General features: G+C 34.0%; 1 protein-coding gene and 1 long non-coding RNA gene across 3 annotated transcripts in view; one reads left to right on the top strand and one right to left on the bottom strand.

The window, feature by feature from the left end:
* The window catches only part of LOC142608553 (L-type lectin-domain containing receptor kinase IX.1-like), a 30,131-nt gene extending 23,734 nt beyond the window's left edge, over positions 1-6,397 (bottom strand). The window contains exons 1-2 of one of the 2 annotated variants that reach the window (XM_075780261.1): positions 5,602-5,707; positions 5,403-5,530 (exon numbers count right to left, since the gene is read on the bottom strand). In XM_075780261.1, the coding sequence (XP_075636376.1) occupies positions 5,403-5,490 (88 nt within the window). In that variant the 5' untranslated portion in view covers positions 5,491-5,530; positions 5,602-5,707. Of the gene's footprint in view, positions 1-5,402 lie in introns of both variants that reach the window. The other variant, XM_075780260.1, reaches the window with a different exon arrangement.
* Positions 6,398-15,281: 8,884 nt separating this feature from the next.
* On the top strand, positions 15,282-18,502 carry LOC142643942 (uncharacterized). Its single transcript, XR_012845929.1, has 2 exons — positions 15,282-15,610; positions 16,959-18,502. It is a non-coding gene; the product is annotated as an uncharacterized LOC142643942 (long non-coding RNA).
* Positions 18,503-20,977: the final 2,475 nt, after the last annotated feature.

Genomic DNA, 20,977 nt, shown 5'->3' with positions numbered 1-20,977 from the left:
CTTACTTTTCTGGGTGATCAGAAATGTTTCTCCATTGGCTACTCTGAATATCTGATGATGGGGTAGCCAAAAGTTTTCAGGTAATATCTTAGGATGGAGAATTGTTGCTGCTGCTCCTATGTCAAACAAGGTCATTACTGGGATGGGTCTGGAATAAGTGTAAAGGAGGATGTGCACTTGGGCTATAGGTGTGGGGCTAGTTAGTGGGGCTATTAGAGGCTGAGATGTGTAGATGGTTTGGATTTCTAGGTCTGAATCATCAGTATTGTTTGGATCTGAATCATCTTTAGAGGTATAATAAGCCATAACTGCCAAGGCTTGTGATTTACAGTTGCCACAATACATGGATCCTCTGTATTTATCACATCAGAACACTGGATTTGATAATCAAGTAGAACACTAGGGGGTTGTTCTCAAAAGTGGTTGATGAAGAATGGTTTCAAGGAAGAGATGGGCGGGATGACTAGATATATATATATATAACCAAAGTCCAAAATCCCTAAACATACAATGTCCAAACCATGGACGAATATGTGTGAACTGGAAAAAGAGAAATCCAAATCATGGACAAACATATAAGAACAGCAAAAAAATGGAAATAAACATCCAACTTTGGACGAGCAAATATATATGAATAAGTTAACTTGTCCATGATAAGGGTAGACGACCAATGTCCAAAAACCCTTGAAAGTTAAGCCTAAAAAGGTGAATGTATGAAACTTACATCCAAAACCATAGACGGAGTAATTGTACTTAAGAGAAAATTAAAATGGTCCAAAACAATGGACCTCATTCAAATAAATTGTTTGCAAAAACAATTTAAAAAAAAGGGAAAAGCTACGTTGAGAAACTAGTCGAGGCTTCGTCCTTAAACTTGGGCATCATCCTTAGGCTGACCGTCGTCCTTGGGGAGATCAAAGGTGGTGGCATCGTCCTCAACATTAACATCCTCGAAGCTACTAGGAAGTAAAGAACTTTCAGCTGCCATGAGAAGCCTTATGAAGTCAAAATCTACCCCAGGAATAGCTTTGCGTACATCCTAATGGAAGACCTCAACCCCAGCAGCATAGTTCTCATCTACGAGTTTTGTATAGGCATCGGAAGCTTTTGAACTCTTTGATTGCCTCGTCTTTGGCCTTCTTTATAAACAAGGAAAATTTGTCACTCTTCTTTTGAAGGTGATCCAGATTAGACTCCTTGTTGACAATGTCAGTTTAGAGTTCTTTAGCCAAGTTTCTCAACTCCTTCGCCTCAAACTCCAAATGTTTCACTTGGTCCTCCAGCTTCAACCTCTCGCCAACTCGCGTGCTTAACTCCCTCTCTATAGCAAGAACCTTCGCGTCCAGCCTGATCTTCTCTTTGTCTAAGTCTATGGCTTGCCTGGATGCCACCATAAATTTAGACATGACTTGTAAAACAAAACGTTAAAACACTTGGCAATAAAATTGGTAAGTTGTTATGGACAACGAAAAATTCCTTAAACAGATCATGGATGGTGAAGCACTCAAACTCCTTAACAGACATGTCATAGCAAGCCATGACATCGTCTTCCTTCAACACCGTCTTGAACCTGTTACAGGCCAAGGCCTCACTTCTTAGAAGAGTGTGAGAAGTAGTGGCAAGATTTTTGGCAAGAAGGACTGTGGACAACTCCAGATCAGGACAAGAGGGAGCCTCGGAAAAAAGAACTTCAAAAGGAAGGACTACAGCAGGATTTCAAACTAGAGAAGGATCAAGCTTGATGACAAGAGTTTTTCCATGGCTAGACGAATCCACATAGGCCTTTTAGGGCCTCAATGACTGGGGAGATTCCCTACATCAACCATCCTAGACACGACCTTCCTCTTCTCTGAAGAGCCAAGGGGCACTAGCTTTAATGTCATTAAGACATTTGGACGAGTCTAGATGGGGGCAACATCCTCAGTTTGGACGACCTCGTCATCACTGGCAAGCTCCTTCTCCTTGTTTTCCTTCATAGTTGCTAGTCCTAAAAAGGATCATCAAAGGCTAGAGGAGATAACATCAATTAAAATTTAATAAAAAAAAATTAACTTACTTTGACGAGTGTTGGCCTCATGTGCTAAAGCTTTAGGAGAAGGGATGGGTCCAAGTCCTTAAGCTGCTAGACGATGGAGAGTTACAAGCGAATGAAAGCTCCTGTCAGCAAAAGAACAAGCTCTCTGGACGCGCTCAAGGTAAAAATTACTTAAAGATGGACGAGCTACAGCTGAAAAAAGAGGAGAAATGTCAGACAAGAATATAAAAGTTCAAGAAGAGCTAAATCAAAGATAACATACCCTCAGAACGTAGACGACTCATAGCACCAATATAAGGAGGGAAGGCACCCCTTCCTACTTTAATTGGGTTGCCAGCCTAAAACCCAGGAATAAAGAAAAACTTTGTCTTCCAGAGTCTATCAAACGTAGGAAGAGACTCAATCAGCCTATAGCCAGATTCTCTAGCTGAAAATTGGTAAAATCCAAGAGACTTGTAGATCTCAGCAAGTTTGTAACAGTAAAGGAACTCGTCCACCATGAGAGGATGATTCCCTTCAAATGCTTCTCTCCACAAAACTTGCATTGCCACAATTATCCTCCAACCATTGGGGTTAAGTTGGTTGAGTCCAATACTTAGACTATGGAGGAGTTCCCTAGCAAAAGTGTTTAAAGGCAACCTCAAACCACCTAAAAGGTAGGATTCGTATATACCAACTCTAGGGGAATATGGAGTACAACACCATTTTACCAGGAGTAGGAAGATGAGTGTGAACGTCCTTAAGAATCTAGTACATATTCCTAAGTGTATGAAGCCTATCTGCCTTAATTTTGGACAGAATGTTCATGGCACAACATTCCAACACATCGTCCACTTGATCAGAAGAAGGTAGGATGAACTACGTAGGAGCACTATACAGACCAGTAGATGATTCAAACGCTACCCTCTTCCTCATCTCTTCTTAGAAAACCTTTAAAGGGATTCAAGGAGTACAAGAAAAATACCGTTCGTCCGAGGAAGTACTCTCACCACTACTGTCCTCACTAGTATCACTACTACTATCATTATAATTACTCTCATCATGATATTCATCCATCTCCCTATCGTCCTTATCACTAGACGAGGAAACTATGATTTCAGCCATAAAAAAAGCTCTAAAGAAGAAAACCTTAGACAAGGAAGGAGATGATACTTGATTCTAGACAGAGGGGACTAAGGACGAAGGAGGACTCCTAGATGAGGTGCGAAGGACGAATGATGTCAGAGAAGAAAATATGAGAAAGTGAGAGGGTAAAAGAGAGATTGAGCTATTTTAGGGGACCAGGTGGGTCATTGAAACGACACGAACCAACAAAAAGACGCCATGTGGCCATTTTTTTAAGGAACGAAGTGACGCGACCTCCTAACTGCTGTGATCAAGCCACATGGCAGCATCTATATCGGTTGATTTCACCAAGTCATTTAATGCCACGTGTATGACCTATCAACTAATCAGAAAGTGCAATGTAAAAATATAAAATAAAAATAAAAAAGAGAAGAAATGAAGAAATGAAAATGAAAAATGAAACAAGTATGACGAAGGCATGGACAACCTATAAACAAGGGTGCAACTGATGGTGATCAACAATAAGTATTCTTTGTGCAAAGCGTCCAAGATCAACAACGTCCAAAACAGCCTTCAAAAAGGAGAAAGAAGAAGTATGTATCACAAACGTAAAATAAAGACTTGCAAGTAGGTCACTGGTCATCCAGCAAGGATCTGGTCATCCAAGGAAAGTATTGTCGTCCATACAATATTCAAGTATGGACGACTAATAAACACTTAGTAAATTTTCGAGTGTTTTCTACAATCTCAAATGGTTCGCCCACTAACTCACATCTTGGAATGTGGGGTGAATTCCCCAAAATTCGCTCCACATTCCTCACTAAGTCCACACATCCCCCCTGATGTTAGTGGCACCCAACAAGTAGACTCACTCCAAACTCTCTATAAAAGGACCAAACCTCATCCAACCAAGGTACGTATTCACTATTCATTCACTTACTACTCTTGTGATCTAGAGAGAGAATTGTCTTAACCGTTGGAGGGTCCTTGGCCAATTCACCTCAATCACCTTCGATAGTTATTTTCTTCCTTCTCAGGTCACCTAACCGTGGTGAAAGTCGAGAGCATTTAGCCTACTGATTTTCGTGAATCATCAAAATTCAATACAATTATGTATTTAAATTTAATGAAAAACCATATATATATATATATATATATATATATATATATATATAGATGTAGATATAGATATCTCACAACTAATTAGTACGCGAATGTCAGGTTGTATTGATTATTGCACATTTATTTGTATATATCGTTTGTACACATTATTCATTTTGTATGTTAAATGTGAATATGTTTAAAAACTGCAGACAACACATGTGAAATTATAAATATTATGTGCACGAGTGTATAGTTAGGGTCCATTTAGCTGGAAGGGTGGAAAAGTTAGAGAATTGAAAATGTTGAAGGGATAGAAAAGTGAAAGAATTGAAGAGATGGAAAACTTTTTGGTTGAGAGGATGGAAAAATGGAAAGATGGAAAACTTTTTTGTTTGGTTGAGAAAAAAAATGAGAGCATAAAAAATAAAATTGATAAAAAATTACTATTATGTCCCTATTAGATAAAACAAAAGTAATGCTTAATATTTTTATTAAAAATTTATGTATCAATGAATACTTCATAAAAAAAAGTTTTAAAAAAATCATAAGAAGTTCAAGAATATAAGTTGTTTTCTTTAAATAAAAAATAAATAAATAAATAAATAAATAACATGAAAAAAGAAACCAAAAAAGAAGAACGTTGCGAACGGGGCTCGGTGAAGAGCCAAGAGAAAAAAGGCAAAATGTTCAATTTTGGTGGGTGCATGGAGAAAACAACTAAGTCTCACCAATTTTTTCCCTCTTCCAACCAAACACCCTTTTCAGACATTTTCTCTCACATGTCTCACTTTTTTTTTCCATTTTCTCTCATATGTCTCACATGATTGTCATGTTCTTTTAGTTAATTTAAGGAGTCTTTCTATCTTCTTTTTTTTTTTTTTTGTTTTACTCTGATATAAAATTCTACTCTAACTTAATCTAAATATGTAATGTTTTCTTATAGAAATTTGAACCCCGAGCTTCTCCCCCTCTCTCTACCAACCCACAAAAAATTATAATTGTAAAGTGACAATCATACCAACAGTGTGTAGTGACAGATGCTTTTTATCAATTCAAGGCCTATTTGATGTATTTTTCTATCCCAAATTAATGCAATTTATGTTTGCAGGAAGGGGTCTAAAATCCAAACAGAAACTTTAAAATATTAATACATATATAAATAAATAAATAAATATTTTTTTTCCTACCATATACTTACCTTCGGTTGACCGATCAAGGAGTCCGAGAAAGAAGCCATGGCTATCTGGTGGCGACGGATCATGATTTGGTGCCATAATAAACGCCATTCCATCTCCTGAATCAGTTGAATTCTGGAAGACAGAAATTCTAACAGTGAAGATGGTTGAGATATTGGCTGGCCATGCAAGCATAGGGTGGGAATACAGAACCCGGCCAACCTTGGTTTTTAGCTGAGTTTGTGAGGTGAAATTGCTGTGTTGTGGCTCCGGTGTAATGCTCAAGTATCCATCGACTGCAGTCGCTGAACCCATGCAAATAAGCTCTCCATTGCTGCAACTTTTAGGATGGAATGTGGGGAAAGAGAAGGTGATAGGGTCCATCACGGAGCACAAAGAAGGTTGAATAAGAAAGGTAGAGAAGAACAAAAGCAAAAGCATGGTTGGAGATAAGGGACACAGCATAAACCAAAGACAGTTTCTTATGAGCATATTAAGTACTGAGTTTAGATTGGAATGCAGTTCATTATTCCTAAAGGATGAGAGGGTGTTTAGATGGGGTGAAAACCAAGTTATATTTCATCACCCATAATCCAAAATACGTGAGACCCAGGAAAGAAATGTTGTTTAGCAAAATTTCTGAGTCTTGTACCCATGGAAGGAGCCATTCTTTGGCTTTGTCCCTCTAAATTTGGAAAAAAAAATTATTATTATATACATATAAGTACTAATTTAGCAATTTGATTTAATAATTACACTTAGCCACCATTAAAAATGGCATACTCAAAAAAAAAAAAAAACTAATAACAAAATCAGCAATAGGAAAGTTACAAAAATTAGCCCAATTTACCAATTTTACCAAAATAAAAAAAGCCCAGCCCTTAAATTTCCCATCCCAAAAAAAACCACAACTGAGATGGAGTGAGAGATATGCTGAATTGAAAAGAGAGAGAGAGAGAGAGAGTTAGTTTACTGTGGACGAAATAAAGTAAAAGGAAGAAGATGAAACAAAACAAGTGAAGAAGGAGAAGGGAGAAATAAAAATGATTAATTGTGTGGATGTAAAAAAGGTTGAGAAAAAGAAAAGAAAAAGAAAGGTCTAGAAGATAAAGGAATTGGCAGAGGAGAATAAAAATTGTGGCATGTTGGTGGGTGGGAAAACTAAAACCAATGAAATAATTGGGACTATACGTTTGAATATACGCTTTTTTCTCTGTGTTTGAGTTTTGTGCTGTTTGTGTGGGTTGTGTGCACTATTTATTTATGAGACTCACAAATTATTTTTTTTCAAAAAATCAATTTTAAAACTGAATCTTACAATATTATTCACATATTTAAAAATTATTTTGTTATTATGTTTTCAATTTTTAATAATAAGCAATATTTAAATACACCCTACATTTATAGCAAATATATAAATAAAAAATAATGTAATTTGGTCCATAATTACTAAAAAGATAATATAATTTTAGTATAATATATTTTGTTATATGAGCTTAACATATTGGGATTAAGCAATGTGGGGATTTTATATATATATATATGACTTCCTTGATTTGTTAATACGAATTAGAGTTTCATGATAATTTTTTTTTTTTTTTTTTTATATATACTACAGCCCCTAGCTTGGAATCTTATTGCTCGAAATTCAAATAATTGACTTTGAGGGAGGAAAGAGGGATGCAAACCGGGAACACATTTTGGTTGGGTCAACTAGTGGATCCCACCTACATGAAAAGTCAGCACCCACATGTAAAGTCACCATCAATGGCAGCTCACCAACTACTACGATACTGGTCACTTACCAGCTTTTTTCTTTTTTTTCCTCATTTCTCCCTAACTTTCAATTTCCCTTGCCAATTTTTCCAGCCTCCATTGTTCTCTGTTTCCGAAAAGGTGAGCTGATGCTCTGAAATCTCCATGATTCGGTGTAGTGAAAGCTGATCTCCCTCTTCTTCTTCTATAGATCTAGGCCTTGCTACCCATTTTCTTCAGTGAAAGCTCTTGAGTCTTGGGTTTTTGTTTCTGTTGTGAAGCTGTGGGTCTCTCTACTGCAAGTTACTCTCATGCTGTGGTCATCCTCAACCTCTTAGTCTCGCGTCTTGGTTATAGTTTTTAATTTCTATTGTTGGAGAACATTGTTGGTGCATCTAATAGAGCACGTAACAAAGCTGGGTTTATCCCTTCCAGTGGCGGCGGCACCTTATAAAAAAAAATTTATAGAATAATTTAAAATTTTATATTTATTTACCTTTAAATATTTTTTTGGACCATCCTGATTTTTTTTATGTCAATAAGATTAAATTTTTGTCCATAATTTGAGCAACTTAACAATATATTAGGGTCTTTTGAGCAAAAGGGAAATACTCAAAAAAAATTGGACTAAAATCTGAAAAAAAAAAAAATTATAATAAAACTACTATAGGCCAGGTAGTGGCTTGATTTCTTCGACTAAGCACATTTTCCAATACAACACAATTTTCAACATTTTATTATTTTTTATTACAATATTATTTTTTTCTCATCAAACATATATATTACTTACTTTTCATTTTTAATTGTTTTTTCTTATTTATTCATAATCACACACGTCTTCTGTCTACTCGATTTTTACACTTCATACTTTTAAATTTTATCACATCTTCATCTACACTTTTACATTTACGTTTTGCCTTTTTCCTTGTTCGTAACTTCTGTGTCTTCTACCAGTACCATTGAGGCAATATATCTTCTCAAGTTGAGTCTCAAATTTCTCAATACGATTTTTTTTAGCTGTACAAGTACCTTTGTTCATTTCTTTTCTTTTTCTTTTTCTTTTTTCTTTTGTTTTTTGGTTTACAGAATGCAAATTTGTTTTGATTTTAAGAACAATTTTTTTTTTTAAAGCACAAACTCCATGCCGGCCAAATCTTGAATTTCGGCCGATATTTACCAAAATTCCCTGAAATACTCGAAATAGACCGGAATGACCCGAAATTTTTTCCAAAGTGGAAGAGGGTGGGTTACTGTTCCAGTTTGTTTACCAATACGGTATTTTCCGGTCGTTACGGTCGGAACGGAATGAAATTAATAACATTGAATCAAACCTAATTACCTAAAGGCTAAAAAAAAATAAAATGGTATAATTTATGCTTCTTAAGGAACACTCTAAACAAAATTCTTGAAACCGCCATTGATCCCTTCGTAACAATAGTTTGTATTTGTATATATCTTAGCATTTGATAGCTGTTTGATTTGTATATATCTTATATATTTGATATGTAACTAAAGGCACAACAAAATGATATGTCAGAATCTTATATATTTTATAGTTTTTAATTTCTATTTGATTTGTATATATCTTGTTGTGTACATACCTCTATTTAGGCTGTATCCATAATTGGAAACATCATCCAAGCTTTCTCATTTTGTTGTGTCTTTATTTTCTTTAGCATTAGTTGGAATAATATAGAGGATATCGATAGTGGTAGTTTGGAGCTGAGAAGGAACATCGAAATGGAGAGTGTCCTACGCGGGTACGTACAGTTGCCGTTCCACAGCTTTACATAAAGTTGAGTTATTGAATTGAAACACTCATGTGTCTATTTAGCTTACATAAAGTTGAGTTATTGAATTGAAATCCTCATGGGTCTATTAGCTTACAATGGTAAACTGGTAAATATTTTGCCAAATAATGGTATTTGACCACTTTGGCCATTGACTTTGTGGTAAAGTTGTATTCACTATTAGGATCCGTTTGGATACAGCTGAAAACTGAGAACTGAAAACTGAGAAATAATTTTTAAATGTGTGAATAGTACCGCGGGTCCCATTTTAAAAAAAAAAATTGAAAAGTGCGTGTACTGTTCATGAACAATGATGAATAGTGCTGCTTGTCGGCTGGTTGAAACCTGTGCATAGAAGAAAAAAAAAAAAAAAAAAAAGGGGCTGGAAACGCTGAACGCTAGACGCGTTCAGCTATCCAAACCAAGCCTTAATCTTTGTTCTACATAGTTAGAACATGCAATCAAATGGTAATCTTTTTTTTTTTTTTTTTTTTTTTGAGAAGGAATCAAATGGTAATCTTTGTTCTGCATAGTCAAAAAATAAATAAATAAATAAATAAAGCCAAAACAACTTTTCACACACTCCCACACGTCTTTCCTCCTTTTTCTTTTTTTTTTTCAAATTTACCACGAAGTCAAGAGTTTTTTGGCTGAATATTGCAAAAAGCTAAGTTTATTGGTAATATAGGTACTATTTAAAGTTATTTGAAAAAATGAGAAAAGAAAGTAAATTTCGGCAACGATGTTGTCGAAATTGCAATAAAAAGTATGAGAGAGAGAAAAGACAAGTGAAGTGATGTGATGTGATGGAGGGAGAAAAAATTGAATTTCGATAATGAGATTACCGAAATTCTTGCTGCCCAAAGCTATTGCCCAAGTGAGTGTGAAGTGCCCAAAGTGCTAGTGCTAGGTGGAGTGCCCAAAGGGAAACCAATTGTAGCAACCAAGTTGCCGAAATTGTAGGGAAGGGAGGAGAGAAAAAATATGAATTGTGACAACCAATTGTGGCACTTCACACTCCCTCCTCCATCACATCACTTATCTTTACTCTCTCTCATACTTTTTCTTGCAATTTCGGCAACACTGTTGCCGAAATTCATTCTCTTTCCTCATTTTTCAAAATAACTTTGAACAGTATTTATATCACCAATAAACTCAATTTTTTGCAATATTTAGCCAAAAGACTCACGAAGTCAATCTGATGCCAGTAGATTATTCTTGCTTCAAATTTCTTTCATACTTTAGAAGACTTGCTAACAGGTCTTTTGAAGAATAAAAGAAGTTTGTGCCCCATGGCAAAGAGACTGCTTGAACAATGACATCTTGCATTTGGGGCATTTGACTCGGAATATTTTTGGTATTTTCCTACAAAGAAGATAGTGGAACAAGAATTAGTTGCAGCTCCAGGATATATTTTATAGGTGATCACTAAGAAACTTAAATTATACAAAATTTAATTAAAAAAACTTGAATATATCAACATCATAAAATATGCATGTAAATACATAAAGTTTTATAATTTCATTCTACATGTTTTCATATTTTAAATTCGTTACATAATAGTTTTATTACCAATGTTATAAGTATATCTCTTCAATATACTTAACTAAGCAATCATCCATTCACTATTATGTTTGTAGCGGTACTCAATTAAGATGAAAATTCAACTCAACTTTAATTTTTGTTATTGCATTATTTTTGTTGTATGCATATCATTATTGGTTTGTGTAAATAGTGTTAGTCTATTAACAATTCAACGCGTAAAAGTTGTAAATACACTACCTCACCCCCAATTACTTCAATAGTCTAATTTTTGTCTTTAATAATTACTACCCCACTACTACACATGGCCCAGTCAAGAGACAACTAGACAATAAATCAATGGTAAACATACAAATAGCACTCATAAAGGATAATGTAAAATAGTATAAAATGTTATTTTTTACATTTATATAATCCCAAAATTCACTTTTATCAGATTAGTCACACTTGTGTAAAATAAAAAAATTTTAAAAAAAAAGAGCTACATTGTTACTATTGCTATGTAAATTGATAAAGAAATAATAATAAATAAGAGAAAAAGATAAATGAATTGGGAGAATGATGAAAAATTAATAAAGAAATAATATTTTAATGAAATGTAGTATAAAATAAATAAGATAAATTCCACTAATATTCCTTGAGGTTTGGACCAATACTAATCAGGTTCAAGACTTTTCAAAACTAGCCAATTTGGATCTTAAAGCCAACTTAGTCCATCAACAATTAATTTTTTTTTCAATCATTTTAGGGACTACGTTGGCTTTAGAAACCGAAATGATTAGTTTTAAAAAGTAATAGACTTGATTGACATTATCTCAAATTCTAGAATATATTAATGAAATTTACCTAAATAAATAATTTGATATAAGATATTTTTAAAAAATAATTGTATAAAATAAAAATAGTACATTTTTATACTAAAACAAACAAAAACATTTTGCACAAAACTTGAATACCACACTAATTCAATAAGTAAATAATTTAAAATTTCAGCTTTTAAGCTTCTACACGAAGCCCAAGGTCTCATAGCAAGTGTAAAATGGGTAATTTGTTACGTCACTTTATTCTCCAATAGTAGTCTAATAATTCACGCGGGGGAACGGTGATATAGACATATAGTAGCATTATTTTGACTTCGTGGTAAAGTTGTATTCAATTGGACATAGTAAATTTCCTACACTTTAAATTCAATTGGACCGTCAGCTCAAATGCCAACAATATTTCTTCGTTTACCAAAAAAAAAAAAAACAATATTTCTTCTAAACGTGGGTAGGCCACCTCTCACAAGAAAATTTTAGCATCCAATTATTTAATACCCTCTTATTGACTAAGAATTGAAAGGCTTAGAGGGCGTTTGGATTGCACTTATTCCTGCGTCTGCGTTTTCAGTTTTTTTTTTTTTTTTTTTTCCTCCAGCCGCAAGTGTTGACCCAATTTTCTGTGAACAGTGCATTCGTGCACTGTTTACAGACCCACAAATTTCACTTTTCAGCAACTTTTTCATTAAAAATGGGTCCCGCGGTACTATTCACACATTTTAAAATTATTTTGCTACAGTGTTTTTAGTTTTCAGTTTTCAGTTTTCAGCAATAAGTTCTATCCAAACGGACCCTTAAAATCCACTTGCTCATCCATCCAATCAATTGTCCATATATAAAAAAAATCAGTTGTCCATAAATTCATATACGAATCCAAATTTAATATTAGCTATTGACCCCAAGCATTGAACTTGCTAAGGTCCTCCTCCCCCTATCCCCAAGGCAAAGGGCAAGCAGGGCCTTTTTTTTCTTTTTCTTTTTTCTCTCCCTCTCTCTCTCTTTCACTAGAAATTATTTGGATGTACTAGTACTTATATAATAGGAGTCTGTCTTTTAAATTTCCCATGTAATATTTGTTCATCATAGTCAAAAACAAAAACAAAAAAACCAAAACGACTTTTCACACGCTCTCATACATCTTTCCTCCTCTCTCTTTTTTCCAAATTTACCCAGAATCAATTTAATGCTAGTAGATTGGCCTTGCTTCAAACTTCTTTCATATTTCAGAAGACGTCTTAGCCGGTCTTCTAAAGTGATAGGGGTAATTTTGACTAAGGTTTAACAAATCTCAGTAACACCACGTAAGGAAATTGATAGTGCTCACGGGTCCGTCAGTCCCATGGGAGCAGACAGATGATCCAGAGAGACGACATGAAAAGCGATGAGGCCATGTTAATGCCTGACACAATGGAAGCCAGACGGGGTGAGTAAAAGGCCGACGGGGTGAATGAAAAAGCTGACGGGACCGGCTTGGTCCTCCTTGCCCCCCATGAGTATTTATACAAGAAAACATCTTGTTCACCATGCACGAAAGCCCTACAATCTCGGAAACCCTAATAGCAAATTTTCCCCATAAGGGAAAATCTCTACTCCTAAGGGATCTTGATTCACTACTCACCACTATATAAGCACCAAACCTCCTCATTCCTCAGGTTTGCAGAAAATCCCTAACTCTCTCACTATAGAGTTCTTAGAGATTTTTCATTCGCTAACTTGACCTTCGGAGGGTTCTTGGCCGGTACCACACCGGTGCCTTATGCTTAGTCCTTGTGTTCTTATTCCACAGGTACTCATTGGAGTGATTTAGGGCCCACAACTCACTGACGATTTCAACACATCATCATAAAATATAAAAGAAGTGTATACCCCATGAATGATAGAGAGTGCTTGAGTAGTAACATCTTGCATGTAGGGCATATGACTCATAATATTTTTGGTATTCTTAGGAAAATTCTCTCGTATTTCCTACAAAGAAGAGAGTTGAACAAGAATAAATTGAACTCAACTATACGAATGTGCCCTTATTTAAACCAAATTTATATTTTGGGTAATTATCACACACTCATTATTACACATTCATTATCACATGAATTGAAATCATGAAACCATGTTTATAAAATATGATTTCACAATTTTAACTAAAATTGAATTTTAAAAACAAGATTTCAAAAGGAAGTGTGTATGTTGTGCAATAGAAAGTGTGTAATAAAATATTCCAAGTCGAATGCCCCATATGCATGATGTTACAGCCACTCTCTCTATCATGGGGCACAAACTTCTTTTATACTTCAAGACCTATTAACAAGCCTTCTGAATAAAAAAAAATTTTAAGTTCATCCTGAAACAAAACATCTTCCAGTGGGGCATCTTTTAAACCTTCAATCAATGCCATTTCTAAAACCCTTTTCCAAAAGAAGTTAAAATTGAACTTTCATTTTACCTTAAAAGATGAACAAAAACCATGGATTTTCATTTCCTAAATCACCTTTCTTCCATTAAAATCATGGAAACCATTTACTGAAAACAAAAAAAATTTCTCAAATGGTTTTGATCTAAATCTTGGCTATAGTTTTCTAAAAGACATGAGAATCCTTTTACCTTTAAAAAAAAATTAAGCTTTCAAAATGGTTTTAATCTTGGACTTTGTTTTCTTTAAGATTCATAAAAGTTCTTTCTTCTTTTTTTTTTTTTTCAAAACCCTTCTTTCTTAAAATTGATCTCTCTTTTCTCATCAAAGAAAATACCATCTTTTACACACACAAAAAAAAAATTAAGAGAACCCTTTTTAAGGGTTACTTTCCCAAAAAAGTTTAACCCTAGTTTTAAAACAAACCTTTTCCCAAAAAGTCATTATGTTTTCCAAAAAGAAAATACTCATCTTTTCAAATGTAAGATAAAATGTTTTCTTTTTACATAAAAGTTGTCTTTAAAACTTTTGATGGCATCTTTTTTTATGAGGTTTGTTATGTGTCTATGATTCACTTCCATTGAATTAATAGTACCAAGCTAACATGTTCCCTGGCCCCTCCCCCTACATTAACCTTTTTTTTGGGGGGGGGGGGGGGGGGGGGGTGTTCTATTTATGCATGAGAATGAACTTGGAGAACAAGTTTTCCTTATCGCTTTAATGTGCATAAGGTGATATCATACTCACATGTTGGTTATACATATTTATATTCTTGCAACATCGTAAATAAGGACCTTCACATGCTACTTATATATATATTCACATGTTTTGCCTGTAAATATTTTTTGCAATAATATTCACATGATGCTTTATTTGTATATAAATACTCACATGATATGTGTGTGTGTGTGTATTGTTTGGACAAAAACTCTTTCAAAAACCAAATGTCAAGTATTTAATTTATTTTCCAAAAATGTTAATGTTGAAGTTAAATTAAAATGAGATACTATCCTTGTAACATCCCGACCCAATTTTATAGTGAACTTGTGTTCAAGTGATTAATTATTATCTTGAGTCACTTACTTTCTAAAATTAATATAAGAGTATTTAATAAGCATATTATTTTATAATACCTTTGAATAAGAATTGTAAAGAGTGTAAATAATTTAATGGCTAATTGTATTATGAATATACACTAAGTATGTACAAAATTACATTAAGTGGTTAAGTTATTAGATATATAGTTGTTGGTGTTTAATTAAGTGTATAAAGATAAGGATTTATATGTGAAGTTATTTTATTATTTGGGCCTTTCTATAATATAGAACTATGGGAGGGTGGAAAGTGTAAATAAGAAAAGTTGAAAAGGTGAGTTATCTTTCCTTTCCTTAGCAATACACGTGAATCACCCAAGATATTTTGCTTGACTTCTTGGCTGCACCAGAAACTTTTTGGTCCTTCTTGCTTTGCTTCTTTGTTTTCTTCCTTCTTTGTTCTTATTGGCTACACATTTATCTCTTCTTTGACTTTCTCAAAGAAAGAAGACTCAAGAAGCTCTCCCTCTCTATTCCCACGGGTCCAATTAAATCAGAAAATTCTCACCACACTTTTCTCTTAAGGAAAGAGCTAGAAGCTCTCTTGAGTCCACGGGTTCACACACCAAAAGAAAGATAAGTCTCCATCTTATCTCTTCTTTGACTCTTTCAAAGCAACTACAACAATCAAGAACTCTCTCCCTCTTTCTTACCCACGGTCCAACATCAAAAGAAAGAAGAAAAAAAAAACTCTCAACTCTCCTCTCCCTTTCACACCTACGGGTCCAGCAGCAACAAGAAGTTCTCTCAATTCTTCCCAAGCTCTTGTTCCCAATTTAAAGTTAGAGTGACTCTAGTTCTATCACTCCAAGAACCATGCTTAGGGTAAGGGAAAAATCTAATTCTTTTAGTCTATTGTTCATTTTAAACTTGAGTGATGGTTATATGATTTTGTAAATGGGTGTGTTGGATTTTAGAGATTGTTGATTTCATGAATATGAATTGAATCATTGTTATGCTTGCATGTGTTCCTAGATGATAGACTAAGTTAAAATTTGTTATGGGTAAGTGTTAAGAGTAGTAAAATAGCTAGATAAATTTTATGGAATTGTTGTTTGAGGTGCTGAATGTGTAGTTGTTATAGTAATTGAAGTTGGTTGAGTGTTAGTTCATGAACTTGTTAAGGATTTGCACTCACTGTTAACCTGTTTGGTTATTATAAATTCTGTATTTTTCTAGGATAGCTATGGGTAAAATGTTTATTGGAGATTATTATATAATATGTCTAGTATGTGTATGAAATTTCATGGGAAAATACCATCGTTTGATAATTGTTTGTGAATTTACAAGAAAATGTTGCAAAGCTGTCGCTGTGACAGATTCTGTGTTTACACATGGTAAATTATGTATTAAATTGTATACAGTGAATTTGGATGCTAGGGATATTTATTATGAAACCTAAGACACATACGGTTCTAATGGAAGTAGTCTCACGGCATTTGTATCAATATAAAAATAATGGTGTAATTTCTAAGTTGCATGGAATTCTGTCAGGACAGTTTTGAGTATGTCATATTCTATGATTTTTATTAAATTATTGTTTTATTCTTTGACTTCTAAATTTATATAGTATTTACTAGACATCCAGAGGAGTTGTTCTGTAAATTTTCATGAAGTTTGGATGTAAATTGATAGCCCATTTGTATTTTATAAGTGAAGTATATGCTACTGGAATAAAACAGTGAACAGTAAGGGACATGCCTAACTTTGAGGATTTAATTCTAAAGTTAGAATGAATGTTTTGAGCTATAATTTAATATGCTTATCATTTAGAATGTCTAGATCATAGATATTTTTTATATATATACTTGGCTCAAGGTTTAGTGCTCAAAGGAGGGGTTCTAAACCATTCGACTATTGTTTCTATGAAACTGTTTTGTTCAACATGCTGTATGTTGCCTTGTGTAAGTTTATGCATGCACCATTGCTTCCGATCTCAAACACATTCTGAATTGATTTTAAAGTTGTTTGACATGATATGAATATAAACATTAAAATGATGGTTTTTCTTTAGTTTGGTACATCAATTGTTAGCATGTGCATTGTATGTTTGTGGGAACCTAATTGAGGTGGGATTAGGATTTCCTTGTTTTTAAAAGATAGGCTTTGAGATAAATGTGTAAGTTTATTCTAAGGTATAATTAATAGTAATAAGCTTTGATATTTGGTTTAGGGATTACCAGTACTCAAGTCTAAGCTCCTTCGACTTTAGGCTCTCAGTTCCTCTGCTTTCAAGTAAGGGATAAGTTATATGGGCATTTGGTAAATCATGAGGTTATTTTAAAGTATATGATGCATTAAAAAGTTTTTGATTAGAGATATGGCATATAATCATGTTTCAAACAAAGATGTGTTCATGAACTTTCGAAACCTTATGTATATGATTTAATGTTGTTACTAATTCCACGAACATGATGTTTAAAGAAAACAATGGAAATACTTTTATTATGAAATATTATCCAAACTATGAATTTCAGTAGGATGTATAAGTAAGAAATGTTTTCGGGTTATGTTCTCTGATGATCTAAACTCTGCCAGTAGGGGTTTAATTACTGGCTTTCCATGGAAAATGTTATCTGATTGGCCATTAAAAGTGGGACTGGCTCTACTATACCCACCCTTGTTGGTTACGGCCAACTTGTGGAGGAAGTTAACCTACCCCCATGGTTGAAAGATATGTATTATGATGTGATCCTGGGAATACCTGGCATTGTGGAGAATGTTGGATGCCTAGCACAGTGGTGCTAGAAGCCTCCCAAATAAGTACAGATTCATCAGATATGGACTAACTAATATGGTATGAACAGCTATATTATTTTAATGATCATGAGAGAATGATTTTGTTTAAAAGTATTATGAAGAGTTAAAAGCTCTCATGAAAAGAAGTTTCTAATGAAAAGAAAAGTTGTTCTTTAAAGATAAAAGTTTTTGAAGTTAAAAGTTTTTGAAGTTTTGTTATGCTTCAAAGATAAAGCTTCTGATGAAAGTACAAGTTTATGTTAAAAAATTTATCAGATATTTGCTCTTTATGAAACGTTAAATTTTATGACTATGAAAGTTATAATATTTTACGAGAAGAAGTTTATAAAGAAAAGTTTTCTTATTTGTTAAAATGTTTCTACTTTAAGACAAAGTTACCAATTATCTGATTTAAGTTAAAATGATTATTTTGTAACAAGAATATATATATAAATATATGATTTTTAAACAATCAATATTATATTTGGTGACTTTGTAAGAAACGAAAGAAATTCAATCCGAAAGGTTTTGGTAATATTAATTTAATAAGAAAAAGGAGAACAATAATTTTCCTATGAAGAGCGTATAAGTTATTATTATAAATAGTATAAAATACTATACATGAAAAGATGTTCTCCTATCTGAACATTTATAAAATGAAATGATTTGATTTACATGCATTCTTACTAAATTCTTATGTATCTTGCCCTTACTGAGCTATGTGGCTCACCCCTTCCACCCTTTCAGTTACAAGTTTCATTTTGGAGCAGAGGGAGCCTTAGTCGAGTTTTGGAAGAAGCTAGTTTTAGTTTTAAAAGTATAGATCCCAAATTAGAAATTTGATGTTTAGTTTTACAATATTATGTATTTTAGGATTTAATGAAAGTTGTGTATCTTAAAGTATTAAGAGATGTATTATGTGAAATTCAGAATTTGAGTAACTGGTGGATTATGTTATTCTTTGAAGTACAATGTAGATGCTCTGAATGTCCAATGAAAGGTTATATTCTTTGTTTAAAGAAACAAGAATAAAAAGAAAGAGTGAAGCTTTTGTAAAAGCTTTTGTTAAAAGCTAAGTTGGTTCTTGTTAATATCAAGTTTAAGCTTGACATTAGCATGCCGGTCATGGTCACAAATCCGGATATCGGGTTTGGGTCGTGACAATCCTTTAGATATGCGGTGTGGGATGCCTAATAGCTTCCCCACCCATAACTGAACTTCCGAGTCCAAAATATTTGGTTCAAAGCATTGGTTTACCTTAATTAATTTAAAGACCCTTGAATCAGTTTTTTTTGTTAGTTGGGTAACTAAAACAAATTAGACAAATAGGTGACCAATCACACCTAAAACAAAACCAATGGTTGGTGGCAACTCCTTAAAATTAAATATGAAAAGATACACGCGCGCGTACACACACACACACACACACACACACATCACCCTAGTAGCATATGCACACATAAATATGCTGCCAAGCACCCAATGTAGAAATGCTTTGGGGGACAAACTCAAAAGGGCGCCCACACCCACGTCAAAGGGCGTCCATAGGAAGGACCTAAAATGAATGAGAAATGGGCCAATTGAGTGATTTTGGAGCTTCAAATGAAGAAATGTAGCCAAAAATTAGAATCTATGGGGAAAAATGAGTAAGACTAGTTGGAAATTTTTTACTTTTGGTCAACAGTCAACGCATAATCAACAATCAACTTTAGTTAAAGCCAACAATCATAGGCTGGTCAACGGTCAATAATTTAGTGCACAAGTCAAATTCGCGTGGTTTGGGTCAACCAAACTAAGTCAGCTAACATGGCACTAACGAGGCACTAACTAGCATTAATGTTGATGTGTGCTGACATAGCAAGGCTGATTGGGCATGATGACATCATGGATAACATCAGATGGGTCGAACGGCACATTGGCAAGCGTGATCGAGGTGAAGGCTAGTACGCGAAACAGGCGACGGTGCATATGGATCTATTAGTAGCATGTGAGACGACGTGGGACAACAGCTGGCTATCGATCTTTTGGGTTTTGGTCGTTGAAGGAAGATGATGTCGCCAGTGTGGTGAGTGACAGGAAAGGAATGGTGCCTGAAATGACCGCTAGATCTGTTGGCATTGCGTGTTGGCACGTGCAACAATGGTTGTAGGCTGAATCCCTAGCTTTTGTAGATTAAGACCAATGGAGAGATTTGTGTGGTTGGTTTCTTCATAAGAAGGCTCGATTTGCACAAATTTGAGAAGGAAAAAAAAAAATCATGGCTTGTGTGAAGATTTTGATCTGTGAAGACTAAGGCCTTTGATGGTAGCAAGGTAGCGATAGTGGCTGCGTGGAAGGCCCTGTGGGGGCATGAAGGTAGAGATAGATTTGGTTGGAAGTTTGTTGGATTTGGTAGAGATGAACAAGTGGTGAGTGAAATGCAAATCTGAAGTTGGAGATTGCGGCTTTAGAGACATATTTTGCTAATGACCAAGAATGAAGTTTGACTCTAATACCATGTTAAATTAGCTCTAATACAAAGTTAAATATGTTAAAATAGAACCAAAAGTGTAAGTATAAAATAGAAAAATACAAAAAACACGAGAGTTACATGGTTTAGCCTAATGGTCTACGTCCACGGAGAAAACTCTTAAGAGCTACATCTTTATTAATAGGAGTGAAGTACAAATCATGTGTTACAATGAACTCAACTTGGGTATTTATAATAGGATAAACCTTAAACTAACTATATATTAACTATGGTTACTAGGCTTGTAGTACAAATAGGAGACTTGACTTGCACACAAAGTAGGAATGACTTTGGGCCTATACTATTGGACTAATATATCTCTAATAATAAATTACCCAAAAAAAAAGTTTATTACTTCTTTCTTATTACAAATCCAGTGTTATACTCTTATATACTTGGTTCTAAGATATACTCTTTTTTTTTTTTTTTTGGTAAGTAGCCACTAGTTGAATTTTTAAGTAAAAAAAATCACTTGGTTATATTATTATTATTATTATTATTATTATTGGAGAGTGAAAGACCAATGGGATAATAGTTTTTCATTTCTAATAATTTTTTTTTTTTTTTTGTTGTTGTTGATAATCTTCATTCCTAGTAATTCGACCCTCAAATAGTGCCTTTCAACTAGTGTAATCAAAATACTCAAATTATTGAAACTATACCTTTTAGATTTATCACTCCCTATATTTTTGTCACATTAGTTTTCTTATTAAAAATTTATTAAAATGATTTTTTTACAAAAGGTCCAAAATTCCCCGAAGTCTTTTTCCAATCTAACTTCAAGAAGTTAATAAATCCCTAAAAATTATTTTATCTGAGCTAAGATATACAGCTAGATTGGACTACACGGGCAATGGAGATTCAATAAAGATCTCTGCTGAGCTTTCTCATTTGGTGGGTTTGATTCCGGGTGATAGAGATAGATGGCAATCGTATTGTCCAAT

The sequence above is a fragment of the Castanea sativa genome, chromosome 1 (genome assembly GCF_040712315.1).
Source record: "Castanea sativa cultivar Marrone di Chiusa Pesio chromosome 1, ASM4071231v1".
NCBI lineage: Eukaryota > Viridiplantae > Streptophyta > Magnoliopsida > Fagales > Fagaceae > Castanea > Castanea sativa.
The sequence above is the reverse complement of the archived record's forward strand: the minus strand, read 5'-3'. Positions and strand labels throughout refer to the sequence as shown.